Source organism: Alligator mississippiensis, chromosome 7 (genome assembly GCF_030867095.1).
Source record: "Alligator mississippiensis isolate rAllMis1 chromosome 7, rAllMis1, whole genome shotgun sequence".
In the NCBI taxonomy this organism is placed as follows: domain Eukaryota; kingdom Metazoa; phylum Chordata; order Crocodylia; family Alligatoridae; genus Alligator; species Alligator mississippiensis.
The window spans coordinates 41,969,552-41,981,880 of record NC_081830.1 but is presented as its reverse complement, the minus strand read 5'-3'; the positions used below and the strand labels follow the sequence as shown (position 1 = coordinate 41,981,880).

The 12,329-nt window shown below is 40.5% G+C and overlaps 1 protein-coding gene across 6 annotated transcripts in view; it reads right to left on the bottom strand.

Annotated features, from left to right (window-relative positions):
* The window catches only part of YEATS2 (YEATS domain containing 2), a 77,545-nt gene that overhangs the window by 37,906 nt on the left and 27,310 nt on the right, over window positions 1-12,329 (bottom strand). For 3 of the 6 annotated variants that reach the window (XM_019486137.2, XM_059730909.1, XM_059730910.1), the window contains exons 8-14: window positions 12,058-12,169; window positions 10,191-10,235; window positions 8,938-9,124; window positions 5,951-6,187; window positions 3,995-4,153; window positions 2,073-2,176; window positions 41-148 (exon numbers count right to left, since the gene is read on the bottom strand). In XM_019486137.2, the coding sequence (XP_019341682.1) occupies window positions 41-148; window positions 2,073-2,176; window positions 3,995-4,153; window positions 5,951-6,187; window positions 8,938-9,124; window positions 10,191-10,235; window positions 12,058-12,169 (952 nt within the window). The remainder of the gene's footprint in view (window positions 1-40; window positions 149-2,072; window positions 2,177-3,994; window positions 4,154-5,950; window positions 6,188-8,937; window positions 9,125-10,190; window positions 10,236-12,057; window positions 12,170-12,329) is intronic. The other 3 variants (XM_019486139.2, XM_019486140.2, XM_019486141.2) reach the window with 3 other exon arrangements.

The following is a 12,329-nucleotide window of genomic DNA, read 5'->3' as shown; positions in this document are numbered from 1 at the left end:
ATGCCTCCATGCACAAAACCAAAAAGCACACATCAAATACCTTCGTAAAAGCTCCAAGTCCTCCTGTCACAGATTTAGGGCTCTGAACCTTGGAATGACTCCCAATTGGACAAAGAGGTGGCATTGTTGCAAATAAAGAATCCTCCTGCTAAAAATGAATATACATGAAATTAACACGTAGGTGAAACAAGGAATATAAACATTAGTAACTGGATGCCCATATCAGCAACTAGAATAACATGTAGAAGTAATTTTATACATTCTAAGGAAGGTCTATGTATTTCTATTCAGACATGATTATTGTACGATTATGTGATACTGCATAAGGCATCTAGAGATTTCAAATGCTCTCTTATTGGGAACTCCATTCTTGGCAATTAAAACAACATTTCTTATTAAGTGGTAATTAGGTGCCCGGAATGGTCTGACATGTACAATCACAGCTACATTAGGCGTTTTGATAATAAGCCTCAATTTTCCATCCTTTGAAACAGAAGTGTCAAATGCCTGGCCTGTGGATCAAATCTGACCTGCTGGAATAACAGAAGTTGGTAAGCATGGCCAGCAAGGGGCATAGCCTGTGCCAGGATTTGGGGGGCCCAATGGACACAGCTGTCAGTGGCATGGGACGAGTCGCTTTAACCCACAGTCCAGATCTGGCCTAAGAGGATACTTTGGAATGTTAATCCCTTCTCCTAGCATATCCTATACTATCCTGGTGCTGAACTCCAACACAGAGACACAGGTTTACAGGGGCTATATTTCCATTAACAGAGCTGCAATTTTTCTAAACATATCCTGACTCTTACTGGTGTCATCTTGAAAACATGTGATGTGGGCATTCCCTAATTTGTTTCAAACTGCAAAGAAGCAACTGCTTCAGATCAGTGAAACAAGCATTAATGAGTAGTATTAGTTCTGTTAATTGAAGTCACTCTTAACTAGCTGTTTTTTCTGATATCATAAGGGGTGCACACATCTCATTTAATAGTACTGCTCCAATTCTCCTACCTCAAATTAGACAAAGCCTCTAATATCTGCCTCCTAATAGAAGCAATTCCCAAGATCATTTTGGGATAAGTCTCTGGCTTGGATTTTTGCAGATGGAAAAAGTATACTTCGTTTTACTTAGCAGATCCTTCGACATGCACACGTATGGCAAATTACTCCTATACCAGATTTTCAGAAAATGAGCATAATTTTCTGGAGAGAAGAATTCTCGTTCTAAACATAAAAATAAGTTCTTTTCTCCACCCCGGCTGCAGTTATCCAAGCACGCTAAGATCAACTGTTCTTACATAAGGTGAACAAGACTATTGCTGATCTACCTCCTGCATACTACTTCACAACCCACGAACCACTTTCCAAAGGAGTAACATTGATGCCACTAGTCAGAAAGATGTCTCCTTGTAAAATGAGAGGTTTTTATCTGAAATAATTTCCGTACCTGTAGGGCTTTCCAGTTCTAAGTCATAAACCTAATCGCTTCTGCTCGTTTGCAGCCAGGGACTGCAACCTTGATTGACTACAAACATACACTTTTGTAAATCAAACTTCTAAATGCTGCTCATACATTAGCATTCTTTTTCTCCCTCAGTTGCTTACATGGAAGTAGCTGTAACAGCCAAGGCTTGGCTTGCTCGCAACGTATGAATTAAGCAAAAATACCCACACAACTGAGGTTTCTAAAAACGTGTACTTTTGGTCAGACCCAAAACGGTCACCAACCCAGTGAAGAAGATCAAAGGCCATTACAGAACAGGCTCTTTTGAAAAATAAGGTGATAGAGAGTACAGAGATCTATACCCCCTAAAGACTTTCCTGTTTGAGAGCAAAAGACTTATTTTTAACAGAAATGTAGACAATTCTAATTAAAGCTGCCTGAATTGACACCATTATACCTTCCAACATGCTGTGGCTGCTAAACAGAGTATGTTTCAGTGACATGGTGAGCTTGTATTCTATATTCAAGACAAGTTCACATGATGCTAAAAAAGACCAAATAGCCCATCTGCTGCTTTATACGACGTGATTTCTTCATAGAAACAGCCAATCTATCATGGTTATATTACCTTGACAGCAGAGGTTACAAAACTGCTTCCATGGATCTTTGAGACTGGAGATCCAGTTCCGTGAACGGCCTGAGAAACATTTGTCAGTTTGCTTGTTGGGCTTCCTGTGTATTGGAAGGGTAAGGCAGACTTCAGGGTAAGCATTTTGTGATGGTTATTATTAAATAAACACGGTTTTGTACCTAACAAAGACATAGTATTTCACTTTTATTAACACCGTATATATGCTGAAGGGAATACACAGTAATGATATTTCTGTTACTGGTAGGCTTTGTGAAAGCTGGCTCATCCAAAACCTCAGTTTCAAACCTCAGATGTTTGGCAATGTCTTTTTAAGATATTAGGAATAGAAAGGATTTTGTAAAGAAGCTTGGAGGTAAAGGGATTTGTGTCTGTTAGTCATTCAGATAAGTCATGCTCACCCTCCAATCTGTGGGCTGAATCTGGCCTGTGGGACCATGTCATCTGGCTTGCAGGGCTCTCCCCAGGTCCTGGAATCTGGTGGCAGGAGAATGGTTGTAGTGTTAATTACCATGGCTATGGAAACCATGGCAATTAATGCCACCACCACTCAACCACCCCAAATTTTTGGACCTGTGGGGAGTCCTGCAGGCCAGATGACATGGCCCTGTGCACATGGAACAACTCCACCTGTGAGATCTGGTCTTGTGGGGCAGGAAGGATGAGCACCACTGATTTGGATGCTTTTGAAAATCCCACTCATTATATACAAATCTGCACTGGGTACATTTGAAGTTAACCAAATTACCATACGTTGATAAACTACACTTCAACTGCATACAAAGCTTTAAAGAAAAGTGAAACATTTAACCTAGTCAATATATGATCAAGTTGTTTCTTGTTTATCAAACAAAAGACCTTCCAAAAAGTACCAGAAAAATAAAAGAACTCTAGCTACTTCAAACAGAGACTATTCAGCTCTCCTACCATACCTTTAAAGGTAGTGGAAGCTGAATAATTCTGAGTTTCTCAACAAGAAAGGGACACATTTTTCATAAAGAATTTTCCTATTTCCATCCAGATCTAGTGAAAGGTATTTGTTATGTGAATCATTTTAAAATAATATAAAAAGTCTCTGTTAGCTCCAAGCGCTTCTCTAACAAGCTACCAAATGTACACCTATGCAAGTCAGGCATGAGGTTCTTTGGCCTGTGTGTCATGCTTTATATACAAGGACCTATGAGCAGCTAATTTTTCTTCCAACTCCAATACAAGGATGGCCTACTAGCTCTTCCCTTTCACCTGTCTCTTGGACTAATTACTCCTTAGACAGTAAAAGAATCACAAGAACTCAACGTAGAGTCCCTGCCACCTCCGAAGTACTGAATCTAGATGAAGGAGTTGGGGGTGGGTCTGAGGCAAATCTGCTGAAAGTAGCTGAACGAAGGCTCATAGTTCAATTATGGTTGGTAAAACCATCTTCTCCAGACCATCCTGATTTAATCAACCTACTGTTTGGACAGAGTTGGAGCAATGCATGCTGGAATCCCTGACACCCTGAAGGTCATACTTCTGTACTGAAGATAGAGGTGGCAGCACAACACAATGGGTTGCACTTTACTATACCCAACACACAGCTCCAGCCATCATCCCAGATGCCCTTGTTATATGCATCACAACCTCCACCTACTTACTCCAATTTTTTTCTGAAATGTGTAGTCTCTTTGGAGAGAAATTAATGATTTATATCTGCTCTTACATTTTGTGTTGCTTCCTAAAGTGAACTCCACCTGTGCTAAAAACCACCATATTCTAGGCAGTAGTTAGATAAACTATTGATCCTTCCCCCTTCTTTTGTAAAGCACTTTGGAATCTTCGCATATTGACTTAGTATTATTACAGGGAAGATAAACGGGAGTGGATAAAACTAAGCTGCTACCTTCCAAGATCACACTACACACCTGTGCTTGTGGCTGCTGCTCCAACCATCTGTCCAGGCTTGTCCACAATAATGAAGGGGTTATTAATGACGGAGCTAGCAGACCCTTGCTTCATGTGCACCGGGGTGGAGGTTGGGGTACGAGGTAGCGGAGATGGACTAGGGGTCGATATTGGAGAACCTTAAGAAAGAAAGTCCGATACTTCCATCTCTTAAATTTCATAAGGACATAAAAATGCCATAAAAGAAAATGACTTGGAGTTTGCACATTTTGCCAAGGGTGCATTTCCTAGCCCAAGCTGGATCACAGGGCTGTAAGGGGATGCGTAAAGTTTCAAAACCCCTGATTCTCCCCTGCTCCCAATAAGCCCCTGCATGAGGGTGAAGTGCTGAGCAGCTCCTTGAAAGGTATTTGCCTTTCTTCTCCATGCTAGCAGATCCTGTTTCCATAGCCATTAGGAACAGCACTAACTAGAAGGGCTGTAGACTCAGGCAAGTGACCCCTAAGATAAGCCTCTCTTCCTACTGTGCCACTCAACTGTGGGAGCACGTAAAAGCCACCACTGCAGCAGCATGTAGCCTCCTGGTAAGTGAAAAGGGAGATAAACCAGGGGGAAAAACAGGTTGAAGAAAGTAATAAGGGAGCAATAAGAGATAAGAACAGAGAATGAGAATATGGCTAAAAGAGGGATGACAACTGCATTATGGCATACAGTGAAGGGACACTGTGTAGGACAGTAGCCCTGTCACTGAAAGAGATGCTTACAACTTACACATGACTATAGCAATGTGAAAGGGGCAATAGGTTTTCTCAGAACTCAGTAGAGTCTCAGAGATGCTTAGCGAAGAATTATTTTGAATAGAAAAGATTGGCAGAGAATATCCTAAGGATTTTAAGGCAGACAAGATAGCCATGTAATTCTCACCTACTGGGAAACCTTCGTGTCTTCTAAATAGGACCCAGAAAATTAGGCAAATGGTTCAGTATATTAAGGTAGTAAGTAAGAAAGCAGTTGGCACTTGTTCAAATAAGTTGCTATTGCCTTAGGTACTGTTTTAAGACAGAAAGAATATATATTGGCAGAAGAGAAAATACAACCATAAATGGAAAAAGCAGGCAAGAAAAGTTTGGGAAGATATGATCAGTAAGCACCCATACTGGTACCTGCTGCCTCAATCTCTATTCACTGAACACCACACAATAGTGGTATATTACAGACAATGGTCTCATGTTCACAAGTGACTGAAGAAAGATGGGCACTGAAGTTCTCATGTACTCTACAGCCCAGCAGAAAGCACTGTGTTAGTGAAATGCAATGTATCATTCTCAGCAGACCAGGGAGTAGAAGCAGAATGAACATACTACAGTGTGACTGCATCTGTTTTAGAAGTTTCCAAAAGGATATAATTTTGCTTGCTGCAATCAGATGCTTATCTCTTCTCACTGAGCCATCTAGAATTACTGTAAGTGGGGGAGGAAAAAGGAAACTGTCTGCTTCTAATGAGAAAACACTGTGACTGAGAGCAATGATTTCGAGTTTTCAACACTGTCATCTGCTTGAGAAAAGGGGGGCGGAAGGACAAAACTTTTCCCATTTTACCAGTCCCAAGAATCAGGAAGTGAAAAGGGAAAACTTTGTCTCGCCATTCATAAACACGCTCATGACATCTCATTATTTTGTACCGAAGTAACAATTTTTATGCCTGAGCCAATTAACTAGGTGTAGCAGCATATCAAAAAAGTGCATGCCCAGGGAATGATTAAAAGTAGTTCCCAACTTGCTTTTAACCTGCAAACATTCTGCATAAGTATTTTTTTAAATGGACAGAATTTGTTTTTAATCTCTTCCACTGGAGTTTCCCTATTGACTTATGTTCTATGCTGGCAAGAAAACAGGGAAATGATACCAAACAAGGCCAACAGGTTCCATAACTCATTTTCCAGTATGAAGTATTCGGAACATCAACTAAAATTCACCTGACACAATCTTGCAGCTCATGGTGATTGGCTGGAAGGATTTTCCAGGTGATTCTGCTGGGCTTGGGATCTGACCCTGAGGCACAATTTTGCAACTAGCTGCAATTGGCTGAAAAGCCGAATTTCCATGGGAGCCAAAGGCGACCTTCTGTGTTAATTTAGTGGGAGTCCGTTCTATCGAAGAGGGCAGAGAATAAAACGTTGTATGTCTTTCGGTCTCAGCGTTCCCAGGGAATCCTGATTAAAACAGGGAAAAGAAGAGAAATATTTCTCATTCCTTAGTGGTTTTACTGCATAGACGAAAACTAAGATAGGACAAACGCCTTCAAAGCCTGTAAGTGTGATTTTGGGGCATTTATTATTTTGCTTGACACTTCTCTGAAAAAAAACATATATTCAATCAAAAAACAATGTATTGTCTAACCCAATATGTTGTCATGAAGATTCACTATCCTGGCATCCATTTTGACAGATTTTTTTTGCAAATCCCAAGAGTGCCGATATGTGTTGTTTGGAAGTGGCTACATCCATATAGTTGAAAAGTTTCCACTAAAGGAAGCGTCTCTCTGCATATTTGTGAATGATTATATAAGGGCAGGAACAGTGACTAATGTCCTCCTATATAGGCTCAGGGTCCATCTTAATTCATATAGGTGGAGCTCAGTTAATCAGTGGCTCTAATGAATAACAGCAGTTTCTCTGAGGCAGTAGCAAGCTCTTTCCTTCCTGTTTGCTTTATAGACTGCCCATCCAAATGTTCAGCATCTTCGCTGAAGTCAGAAAATAGCTCATGCATTATATTTTAGGTGCTCATGTTTTTCTTTTTCTTTTTTTTGCCACAGTAAGAGGGACACAGTGACAAAGTGGTTCAGGTGTCTCACTATGGTGCCAGGGGTATGAGTCTGAGCCCCTCTCTGGACTAGTGCTGAAGGTCATCTCCAGTTGACAAGGTAAATATGGCTAGTCTGAATCACCGGGTATGTTGCCTGGCCAAATCACAATACCCTACGTGCTGCTGACTACAGAGAGAAAGGCCTTAACTATGTGAGCCCAATCAGCAGGGAAGTGGGATTTTAACCTTTTTGACCATAAAAAGTGTAGCAAATATAACACTTCCCATCCTTAGATGGCTCCGCTCAGATGACTTGTTGAACACCACTGGAAAGATTTTAAGTTTTCAATTGCTAGAACATTGCAAAAATGCTGTGAAACTAAGTCTGGCATGTGGTAGGTGGGACTAAGGTAGCTTTTTTCACGTAACAACATAATTTCACTTTAATGGTATAAAAAACTGGTGTTTATCAACAACCCGAACCCATGCTTAGGAAAATGTTTTAATTCAGGCCATCTGGATTGCAATTATTTGTCATGAAATGAATTTTCTGTAAGAAGCAATGAAATAAGCATTATTCAGAAGTTTTTTAAATGCAAAGCAAAAAGAAGACAGATATTTTTGAGAGCTCTCAAGACAACTCATAAACTTATCCCAAAGAAACAGTTTCTATACGTTTCCATTCAAGGTGTAAAAAAGAATCCAGTTCCCAGCTCCAAAGTTGGCTAGTCACAGAACCATGACTGGAACAGAAGGTGCATAATATGGTACTGAGGAGAACGATAACAGGCATTTTAAATCAGCCTGGTGGATAAAGGCAGTTGATTCAAGAAAGGAAGGATGATTTTATGGTTAAAGCACAGGTCTGGAGATCAGTGGTCTAACTCCTGCTCCAATATGCCCCTAGGCAATGATTATTTCCATGTTATATCTCACAAGAATATTGTAGGGGAACACAAAACACACATTCCTGAATAAAAGACTCTAGAAGATGGTCCAGCAGCTGGAGCACTGGCTTAGGAGTTGGGAGGGCCTGGTTTAAATTCTCTACTTCACCTCTGCTTCCTGCATGACCTTGGCCAATCACACAAAGCCAAATTTACAAAGGGATTTTGGTGCTGGCATGCTTAGCTGCAACACTCAACTTCTAAGTGGCTGGCCTCCAGAGTGGGATTCACTGCGTTGGCTCCCTACACAGGACACGGAGAGAGTCTAGTACATCAAAATGGGATTCACAAAACAGTCAAGTGAGGAGCTGCCCAAGGTTGTGTCTACACTGCCTCCACACTGCTGTTGAGGGCTGCTGCCAAAATAAACTTCCCACCAACTCCTGTTCCACACCTGGAAATGATGCAGGAGAGACTGAGAAATTTTGGTGCCTAGAGGATCAAGCCAGGATTTTGAGGACGGCACTCTTGGGCTTAGATACCCAAATTCCACCGTTACACATAGGCTCACTTTAAAATCTGGCTGTAAAGCCCAGATCTAACAAAGATATTTAGATACTCTCATTGAAATTAGTGGGACATAGTTGCCAAATTACCTTCAAATATCCGTTTCATTTTCTCTGTACTTCATACTCAATCTGTTAAATGGAATACTAGCACTTCTCTACCTCACAGGGACATTGAAAGATGTGAACATTAAAATGAGTGCCAGGTACTCAGCTAAAATAGATGGCTAATGCAGTACTGCAACTGCCTCGCTCCTCTCCGGCACCTCAAGCATGTAGTCTTTTTCTGCAACAAACCCATGACCAGAGACTCTTGACGATCCCATAAGTTTTTACAAAATCCTATGATGTTCACACATTTAAACAGCTCAGGTAGATCATCTGCCTAAATACTCTGAAATCCAGAGCAAAAAAGAAAACAGCACTTAACACTTGCTTTTCCAACTGAATGGCCTACATAAAGCATTTGTCCTCTATAGAATTTGGCACAACTGAATCTACTCAATGACATTCAAATGAAGAAAGTATTCTGAACTCAGTTTCTTTCAGAAACCTGCCACTTCTTTAATGTACTAGACAGTCAAGAATCAGATGAGTTATTCCAATGCAACTCAAAAGTAATTCAGTTATTAACCCAACACTTAAAAATATTCAAATTATCCCTCCCAAGATTTAGAAAACATAAGTATCAGTTTGCTTTACCTTTTTCTACAGAAGCATCTGGACTGGACTCATGCAACTGTTTAATTGGAGAAGATGCTTTAACGGGTGCTGGTATGCTTAGTGGTAGTGGGAGAGAGGTGGGGACATCAGAAAGGTCAGATTCAGATGACTGGGAAAAGAGATATTCCTCTCCAAGGGAATGCCGATGTAACTCCACATCCACTACCTTCCAGAAAGAAATGAAAAGATTACGTTAAAGCCTGCACTTGGAAATCTGTAGCCACACACACACACACAGAGCGTCATTCTGCTCTAATGACTCTAACAACATTTTAAATGCTACAGTAACAAAGCCTCCAAGCCCTCTAATATGTAACTCCCACTTTTTCCTAGAGCTTCTGCATGGGTGCATCTCTGCCAGGATCAGCCCTAAGACAAGAGATAAAAACATTTTCTTTGCAAAATTAAATATGCAACAGTGGCATGAGTTTGCCTGCACAAAACATCTGACAGGCAAACATCTTGATTCATCCTCAGACCAAGATCCCAAACAACGTGTCTGTGAAATGTGCCGGTGTAATCAGTAGGACTCTGAGCATGTGCAAGGGTACCTGCTATCATATCTCAACACAGGGTTGTAGACTAACCCCGTCTACTTGTTTTGGAAAGTCCTGGAAGCGTGCACTATTACAGCATTTACTTACTCTTCCAAAACATTCTTCACTCACTCACATGAGATATCTTATATTAAACTCTACTCCACAGAGTGAAAAGCTGAGATAATGCAATTTCCTGGGAAACTCTATTTGGTAAAGTACAGAGGGAAAAAAATCAAAACCCTGGAGAAAAAGAGAGAGTCTGATTTATTCATTTGGTTTTTTATATCTAAAACTCGTAAGATTTCACTTGCAGGATGCTCTGGGAGTTGATAAACATTGAAATGTCTATTAATGTTTTTAGTTATTAAGTTAAAAACGGCAATCCACAAATACCTGACTTAGTAAAATGGTAGGGTGACTCACTCGTTTATATTATATAATATCTAGATTTGCTGCACATCTGAACACTCTGCAGATCAAGGTGTTCAGTACTGAAAGCATACTATAGTTTTGTGAAATAGCTCCAAAAATCTGTATTGCACATTAACTTGACTAGCACAAGTACTATAAATGTTTTTCCCCAATGCTTTAATAATGTCTGGGGCTGAAGTAAAAATGTGATTGTTGAAATAAAGCCACAGGTTGTCATTACTTCTTCACTAAATCTGTGTACCAGCAAGTCTGATCACTCACCGTTTCAGCACCAAGTGTCTGCAAGCCAGTGTAGGTTCTGTCCAACTGGGCAAAAACAATCAGATAAGTAAACACATTAACATGTTATAAGCATTTCAACTGAAATGTATAAATAAACAAAAACGATGCTAACATAGCTGGAGAGGATATGTCACATTTTCTAAAGCTAAAGTAGTATTTTCTTTGTACAGCTGTCTGAGCAAGACTACATAGTTTGTGCAGTATTAGGGAACTAAGATTTGAGGGAGGGTGGAAATTGGTGTTTTGCAAGGAATTTAACTGTATTTATATTTCACAATTAAAGCAAAGAATATAAAAGTGTCCCTTTTTAACCTCTGTATGAATCTAAATAAATATCAGTAACATGAAAGATACATTCATGAGATCTTTAAATCTTCTTACTGCTTATTCCAGTCTTAGCTGAATGGCTGGACACACTGGATATCAGTAGATACAAGCTAGGAAAGTCACAGATTTCATGGAAAAACAGGTGACTGAGGAACCCAGACCCATGGATGATCTGAGCCTTGCAAACATTACCCAAACTCCTGAGAGAAGATTCAGACCCTGCTTACGTTAAGGAAACTTGCTATGATGCAAACTCCTAACACAGACATACCCAACTGGTACAAAGCACTGTCTAAACTGTCTTTCAAACTTGCCAACCTTTCTCCAGTGCAACATCACCTCTACTAGAGCTGGATGCAAAATGGTTCTTTTTCCACAAGAAAAATGTTGATTCCCCACCCTAAACTTAGGAAAAAAAAAAAGCAAGCCAAAACCCTGGGTGGAATTTGTAGTGCAGGTGTTACATGGTCCCCTTTTCCTCTGCAGGCTGGGCTCCCTTGATTCAGCTACATACACCATAATGCAACATGCCGTCTCCCCCAAGGTTAAGGGAGGCAGTATATCATGGCAGTCATTTGGCACCTGTTCATTACAAGAGATGAGACCAGACAAGAATCCTACCCATACAGGAGACTGTGCGCCTCAGTCTCCCTAAGTACAAGTCCTATGAGATACAGTGGCATTATTTCAGACTCAGATTGCTTCAGGTTTCCTACATTTCACAATGGATAATTATGAAGCAGCCCTAACACGTACATTTTGGTTTGCACCGAGATACTTACACAAGTGAGAAATTTGTTAAAGGAAACATGGCTCAAATCAAGCTAATAGCAACTCAGCTGTAAGAAAAGCTAAGCACGGTAAAAAACAATGCAAGCAAATGAATGACAGGAGTATTGGACGCAAGTAAGTGGATGCAACAGTGTAGTGTTCAGAAATACTGCACACCTGCAATTCCCACTGTGCTCAATAGAATCAAGATGCTGCTGAGAGCCCCAGGAAAAGTCAAGCCATAGAGGATAGGTGGGGAAATCTGAGCCTTCCCTCTTTGTGCCCCCCTCCTGTAACACACGGTATGTAGCCTAGGTCTTAGACTGAAGATGCCAGATAGCCGTAGGCAACGCAGGAGGAAGAGAACAGATATATCAATCACTCTTTAGTGATTACATAAAGGCCCTTACTCTAGGACCCTGTCATGTTAAAATAAAGAGAAGAGGAGATAAAGAAAAAAAATCCCAGAAAACAAATAAAAGCATTTGGGCAGAGTAATTCCATCTGCTGAAAAACTGGATGTCTTCGCTCAAAATTCACTTCTTATGTAGCTGATTATCATATACTTTGTTGCATTTTCTGTCTTAATCTGCTGATCCATTCTTTGTGTCCTCCATTCCTACTTGCAAGGGCAGTTGTACACAAACACACTAGAAGCTGGGAGACAGACATAAGCATAGCACATTCTACAGGTTACACAAGTGAAGCTATTATACTTGGGTCTCTCCCAACTCTTTTGTTAAAATACCTTCAGATTGTGTATGATGTCGATCCTCTTGTTCTGGCTGTCCTTGAAATGTATCTGAACCCTCACAGGAAATTCTCCCCAGCCACGTCGCGTCAAGTGGAATGGAGGCTCTCTGGAAATAAATGCAGATTAACATTTCAGATACCCTATGTTGGTTACATTCACCTCTTCCTTAAAAGAGAACAAAAAAAAAAACGCTTTTCCCATTGATTGCTAAATTGTCCTAAATCCCACAGTCCACCTCACATAGAACACTAGGTCTGGCAGTATGA